We start from the raw sequence: 7,881 nt of genomic DNA on the forward strand, positions 1-7,881 counted from the left end.
TATCCCAGTATAGCGGAATTTCAGAATAGGGAGGCAGGAAGGGGGTTATTTGGGGAGGAGGAACACCCTTATAGAAGATAGGGAGGGGAAATGCAATAGGTAGTTTATGAATGAAAAACCAGGAAAGGGAGTAAAAGTTGAAATGTAAATAAAAATATCCAATAAAAAGTACTCAGAATAATAAAAAAAGGATTCAGCATGTTTAAAATTCATGAAACAATGGTGGAAGCATATCATTGGACAGTCTAACTATGTGAGAGATTAGTAGATAGAAGCTCACATCTTGGACACATCAAAGCTAATAGAGAAAAAGACTAGATAGCAGGAAGTTTTCAAACTTTAAATGCCATCTCCACTTACACTTCCTATGAAGCAATATTTTCTAATTGTTTTCATAAAAACAATTCTATCAAGTGTGATATCCATATATGCAAGCATCTTAACGTATAACATTCATTCTCTTCCTAATTACAACATCCCTTATTTTTGTCTGACAAAGCTGGATGTTAACATATAAAGAAAAAATGTAACAATTATGATAAATTCCTGAAAACAGAAGCATCGCTGCTTATAAACCTTCATTGGAAAACAGAACAGTGCTCTTTCATTATTCATATTAGCTGATTTGTTTATTCAATAAGGTTTATAACATATTCATGCCTGCTATCCATATTTACTCTTCGTGTCATATAAGTATAAAGTTAAGATGATGAATAAAACTCACCCAGTTGTCCTCAAATATATGACTCTGGTATGTGCCATGGGAGTGAAGGATTCATAGTCAGCTGTCTGGGAGTCAGATCTGAATATGCAAACTCAGTGTCTGTAACATTAAGCATGTGCACAGGTAAATGTCATTATTGCTTTTGTTGCTAGATGTCACTTTCATAATAAATCTCCAAGGATTTGCTTTATTGTCAATGTTGACAATTTGTTGAAAATATAGTTTATGTATTAAAACACTATGTGCAAAACAGAAACTTCACTCAGAACATAAAGAGAAGTTTATGATATCTATACCTGCTCTAAATGATACTACTATTAGCTATTATTCTCACCCAAATAGTTGTCCATTGTTATTTATATTCATAATGTAATATAAAACACAGTTTTTTCTCCTCTAAGACAAATGAAAGGATAGTATATAAGATTTTGACACAAAGGAATGATAGGTGAAAGATATTTTTTAGACTTTATATTTATAGAAAAATATGATGTAATACCCCAATACTAATATTTTTGACAAAGGTAATATGGGAAAATGATACAAACTGGAAGGATATGGAGAAAAGAAAGAAAAACACATCTTAATAGGATACTGGGAAGAGATAGTTGTGAAGTTCTGTTATATATCATTATTAGTAATATTGGATAAATACATTATAACTGTATTTGAAGAGTCACTTTTCATTTATTTCTCTGAATTTAAAAACATATACTTTGTAAATTTTATTAATGATTATGATAAAATACTGTCATATCATTTTGTTCTTGTACTCTCTCCACATATTTCCCCACATCCTTTCCAATTCAATGTACTTTCTATAGGAAAAATACTGTTTCTAGTTTGCTCGCCTTTCATACATGGATGTGGAGACATCTACAGTATGGCTGAACACTTGACACATTCTCAAAAATGAATGATTCTTCCTCTTCCTCTCCTAATTCCAAGTACCTTTTAAGTAAGAAGTTGGGCCTGGAAGTTGCCTACTGGATCTATGCAAGACTTTTGTCTGTCTTGATTATGCATAATTATTGTGGAAGTAATGACAATCTTTGAGATTTTATGTGATTAATATCATGGCATTTACAGAGATAGCATTTCCATGTACTTATAATCATTCAGTCATTAAGTATTATATTCTTTCTTCCTTGTCTTCTATTACATTCACAAATCTGAACCTTTAGCCATGCTAATGGTGTGCTTAATATAGGTGTGTCCCTTATGAATGAGAAAGAATATTTGTTTTCAGTCCTTTGGCCAGTTATGTAGAACACTGACTACTGCCTCTATCAAAAACAAACAAACAAACACACACAAAAATAAACCCAACAAAAAAACCTTCTCTGACCATCAGTGAGAGCACTGCAAGTCTAAGAAAAGACCACAGAAATATAAAAGGAAGTCAGCATGAATTTTCAATATAACAACAGCAGCAAAATAATAATAACTCATAGGCCCTATGACATCCCTTCCCTATTGTAGGTTTCAGTGCCTACTTCACTAGTAAAACACTAAACTATCTCATACTTTTTTTGATTTTTATTTAGAAATCATGCCTTCTTGGAGCAAAATGTCCACTCACACATAGCAAATGTAGTATTATTTATCATTAATTATAATATTGTTGTTATCAGTATTATTTCTACTTCCAATACACAAAAGAAGCAACCAAGACAAGAATCCATTGATGAAGAGAGTTCTTTAAAATTGTGATAAGATTGCTGAAGTGCAGCTCCTTATAACTCATGGCTTCAGACAATGAGTAGGGGACGATCTTTGTTATTTTTAAATGGTTGGTCACTGGGAGTTTGACTGTTCTCCAATAAATATATGAGGAATACAAATTGTACTTAGTGTAATTTTTTCTATTTGTGGAAGGAGGGAGGGCACAAGGTTTAGAGGGTGGACCTGGGAAGGATGAGAAGCAAATGTGATTTGATTTCACTTTATGAAATTCCCAAATAACACAGAATATATTATGTAGGAAAATACATTATAATTACATCAATTATGTTTTCATTTTTCCCATAAACCCATAACCTTATATTTGTCCTATTGCCAAATGTTTTAAAAATTTTATCTTTATTTCTGAATCTGAGTCTTTAACGGAGTTTGTTTTCTCTTCTTGGTCTTGTCCTGTGAGTTCTGTTATATTAGAAGTTAATTTTCATTGTGGGATGATGAGTCTTTATATTGATATTAATCTACGTTACCTCTTTCTCATTGTGTACATTTAATTCGCCATCTTAATTTTTTCATGTTTCTCATAATTTTCAAGACATCTTATTTCTTTTCAATGGCTTTTCAGATAAGAATATTCTTGCACATTATGCCACTCCAGAGCTCTCTGTTATGTAGTCTAATGATTACATATATCTACATATACAATTGAATCAGGAATTAAATTCCCCATGAGTCTCAATATATAAGATACATATATTCAGTAAAAAATGTAATAAAAAACCATAAATATGTAATTATTTTAAAAGCTACCAGTAGATGATTAATTAGCTTTATCAAGAGAAAGTAGATTATATTTCTAAAATATTTTTATAATCAGATTAAAATTAAAATTAAAATTAAAATAATTTCCTTTTAATTTAAATTTTATACATGGATATAATATGCTTTGGTCAAATCCACCAAAATTAATTACTCTCCAATTTTCCCTCTAACATTCCACCACTTTTTGTTCCCTAAGACATACACTATGTATTTGTTTGTTGGAAAATTAATTTACAATTATTATGAAGAAGCAAAGGAAAACTATCTATAACCTGCTCTATAAAACTATAACCCTACTTCCTATATTTCTGTATAAAAACAACAGTGTTCTATTTTAATTCACTGATATAAAGATCAATTTAATTTTTTTGTACTGATGGTACATTGACTATCCATTTTAAGGCATTGTGGATCTAAACTAGCTGATACATTCAATGAAGTAGGTTTTATTAATGACACATTATGATAGATATTCTTACTATGCCTGATTTTCAGTAAACATTTACTAAATTCCTTAGAATCTAAAAAACAAGGTACAATTATTTGGCCACCAAAAATACTATCAAATAGTAGCAGTTGACTTTCATGTTCAGGTTACCAACTGTAAATAATTTTGAGAAATCAACTGTGAATATCTAATATCATGGCAACTGTAATAATCTGTTCAGTGTATTAAGTGCTACCACACATTCATTTCAGAGTGTTCATAGTGAAGAAATGAATAAAACCAAAATGCGATTGAAACCTAAGCATAGTGAAGAAAATTCAAATTAAAACTTTTTAAAAGTGCATTTATTGAATACGTTATGTGGATATATCTTGAGGGTGATAAAACTGTATTACACTTAAAACAGTCATAACAAATTGAACATAATCAATATTGGAAATAAAATGCATGTTGCCCCAATCCAGAGCCTCAATGATCAACATAAATCATGATGTTCTTTTGTCTGTTATACTTGGAATGGTATCAAAATAATATTGTCAGAGACACAAAACAAAACAAACAAAAAACCAAAACCTCCATTCTCCTTTTACTAGTTCTGTTGTGTCTAATATTCAAAGAATACTACAACATGTAATCACATCTAAATGACAGGAAAACTAGACAAGGATTTAGAGCTAACACTGGGTATAGTACTGAGAGGTAATTTGGCAACTATACTTTTTAGGTATTTGTAAAAAAAAGGAATATGTTCAATTTTAATTCAGAATTTAAATACACCTGCCCACACACACACTGAGACAGGAATTGCTTCATAAAAATAACAATATCAAAGTCCACACAGTACTCAGTACTCTGACTGTACAAGAATTAATATTTGAATAATAGAAAACAACCTTTTCATAGTACACAAAAGATTATCCTATCAATAATATTTAATATATTACATACTTTGACTGTGATATTAAGAATGATTCTCAGTATAACTGCCTAGTTAATCAGTATGTCCGGAAGAAGTTTCAATTCCTCAGTAACAAATTCTATCACATTGATGCAATTTTATTTCAATAATATCTACACAATATAAACTTTGTAAATAGTACCTACTTTTGTGTAATCAATAGGGAAATATAACACAACAATAACTTTAGTTTTAGGATGTGTTCCTGAATATTGTGAATAAAGCCACTACTCTAAGATCTAAAGAAATAGATGGAAATTAATCCAGAGAATATATCTAATGAAGAGAAGTATGCCAAGTCAACACATTGCAGATATTTTAGTGACTATGGGGATGTAGAAAATTTTAGCTGACTACAATCTCATTTAGTTTAGAATTTCTCTAAACTGCCACATCCATGTCAAGATGATATTACAGGAGATAAATGATTCTATTAACAACTTTCCTCAAGAATTCCCTTATCCCCCTAGTTAGATGATAGTTCCACAAGGAAGGAAACATTATACATCATGGAAGCCATTGTATTATTTCTGAGAGAATCTGTCAAATCAGAATTGATACCTATATATACAGAACCACAAATTTACCAAGTGTAGGGAGAATACCTTGTGTATTAAATGGATCTATGACCTATCAAATAAAAAGACTAAGTCCGATGGCTTAGTCAGAAAATAGAAATGGAAAAACTAGAAAGAAGAAAGGATCCTGGGATAGGGCCAGGTGAGGGAAGATGATCTGAGAAGATATGAGGATACAGGCTAAGCACAGGTAACCAGCCATGTGGCAGGATATAGCTTAAAATAAATGTGATCTTTTAAGTTAGATCCACTTGGAAAAGAGCCTTGTTATATGGCCAAGGTATTATTAAATATAGCTAGTTCTGAGTTTTATTTCTTGATTTATGAGATTAGAAGGAAGAAATGGCCCAAGTCCTACAACCAAGTTGCTCAGACTCTAAGGAAAAATTACAATTCTCTGGTCACCAATAATATTACCACATGGTTGAAGTTTTGCTTTAGTGATATTCATACCATTTAAAATATATCAACTGTAGCTAATTTTGACAAACCAACAGAGAAAATATAACACCCTGACAACTGTAATTTTAGAGTCACTTTCTGCATATTATGATGAAGCAACTACTCTAAGAAATAAAGGGAGAGATGGAGATTAATCCATATTATAGAAGTTAAGCAAATTTTAACAGGAGTTGAAGACCACCAAGTACAGATTGGAACAATTTTAACTAGTATGAGATAGTGGAGAATGTTCTCTTAATAATATTCTTTTAAAAACATTTTTTTTGTAAAATGCCACATGGATATCACATGATACATCACACAAGATAAGTTAGTTTAACAAAAAGTTTTCTCAAAGCTTCTTTTATTTCTCTATTTCTTAGACTATAGATAAAGGGGTTGAGCAATGGGGGAACCACAGTGTACATTACGGAAGCTATTGCTGAATTTCTAAGAGAGTCTGTCACAGCAGAACTGATGTAAACCCCAAAACCTGTCTCATAGAACAAAGAAACAACAGACAGATGTGATGCACAAGTAAAAAAAGCTCTGTGCTTTCCTTCAGAAGATGGCATTCTCAAGACAGATGACACAATGTAGATGTATGAAAATGCAATTCCACAGACAGGGCCACCCCCAAAGACAATAACTGCAAGAAATATCAATAAATTATTAAGAAATGTATCAAAACAGGCAAGCTTGATAATCTGAGCCATCTCACAGACAAAGTGTGGGATTTCTAATTCTGTGCAGAAGGAAAGCCTCAAAATCATTAGTGTGGAGTAGGGCATCTGTGATGCTAAAGAGTAGGGAGAGTAGAACCATCACGACACAGAAAATAGGGTTCATGATGATTGTGTACCTCAGGGGTTTGCAAATGGCTACATAGCAATCATAGGCCATCACTGCCAGGAGAAAATTTTCCATGTCCCCAAAAATTGAAGCAAAGCAGATTTGAGTTAGACATTCTATATAACTTATCCTTTTGTCCTGTGCTTGGTTGTTCACCAACATTTTTGGAATTGTGACTGTACTCAAACAGATGTCATTAATAGAAAGAATAGAGAGAAATAGATACATGGGAGTATGCAGTTGTGACACAGAGCTGATAGTCATGATGATAAGTAGGTTTCCCAAAATTGTGATCAAATACATGGAGAGGAACATGGCGAAGATGAAGGGTAGAAGTTTGTGATTGTCAGTTAATCCAAGTAGATAGAATCCTGAAACTGCTGTTTGGTTTTTCAGTTCCATATTTTTTAATGAACTTTCAAAATGATAATGTAAAAAGAACATGAGCATTTGTATCAGAGTCATAATAGTACGTGTTAGAATAGCATTAAAATAGAACTATCTACCATAGTTCTAATGATAGCAACTTGTATTTAAGACACTCTTGAAGAATGATAGTTGGTCATAGTACTTAAAGTACTCCCCAAACTTCTCTCTACAGTGTAAAAATTCAAGAAAAGACTATACTATTTTGAAGAAAAAATTGTTATTGAGAAAAAACATATTTCTCACTGGAGAAAAATTAGACCTGTACTTGTCCAGAATACAAAACCTGTAAAATAAAACATTAGTTAATATTTGGTTAAATTCATGAGACCATGTGAAAGAAAAGACACAAATCAATCTCTTTACATATTTCACTCTTTTTTTCACTTTCTTGTTATTTCAGGATGAAATTTTCATAAAATATTTCCCTAGTTTAGATTTTTAAAATTTCCTTGTGAATTTACTGATAAATACCCCAAAGCCTCTCATGTCTCCCTTCCCTCACTTTTTCTGTCCTCACAATTTCCCCCATACCAACTGAGAACAAAATCTTTGGAAGGTATAGAGGGTATCTGCATGTCCCACAGTAATTTCTTCTGTCCTGATCTCTTTGTTTGTTAATATTCATTGCAGTGGCTCATTGGTATGGTACGAGCCTTTGTTTTTGTTACTCTACCAGTACTAAAACTTCACTGTGTCTCCTCTTAGGTATATTGCTGCTACCCAATTTCCATGGAGAATCAGTAGTTTTGAATTTTCAGAATTGGCCCCTTTATGCATTACAGTATTTCAACAATGTGGTAGGTGTTTGGTTGGCCAATTCAATGCCCTGAATCAAGGGGTTAGAAGTAAGAGATGTCAACTCACCAGCTTTCAAACTTTAATTTACTTTGTTCTGGCTCATCTGAAATATAAGGTCTAACTCTAATCTGCTTTCCAGGTGAAGTAA

At 32.0% G+C, this 7,881-nt stretch overlaps 1 protein-coding gene across 1 annotated transcript; it reads right to left on the reverse strand.

Annotated features, from left to right (window-relative positions):
* Positions 1-5,971: 5,971 nt before the first annotated feature.
* On the reverse strand, positions 5,972-6,908 carry Or7g23b (olfactory receptor family 7 subfamily G member 23B). Its single transcript, NM_001000885.1, is given in 2 exon segments — positions 5,972-6,428; positions 6,430-6,908. Coding segments are annotated over 2 exon segments (936 nt in total).
* Positions 6,909-7,881: the final 973 nt, after the last annotated feature.

The sequence above is a fragment of the Rattus norvegicus genome, chromosome 8 (genome assembly GCF_021556685.1).
Source record: "Rattus norvegicus strain SHRSP/BbbUtx chromosome 8, alternate assembly SHRSP_T2T, whole genome shotgun sequence".
Lineage (NCBI taxonomy): Eukaryota > Metazoa > Chordata > Mammalia > Rodentia > Muridae > Rattus > Rattus norvegicus.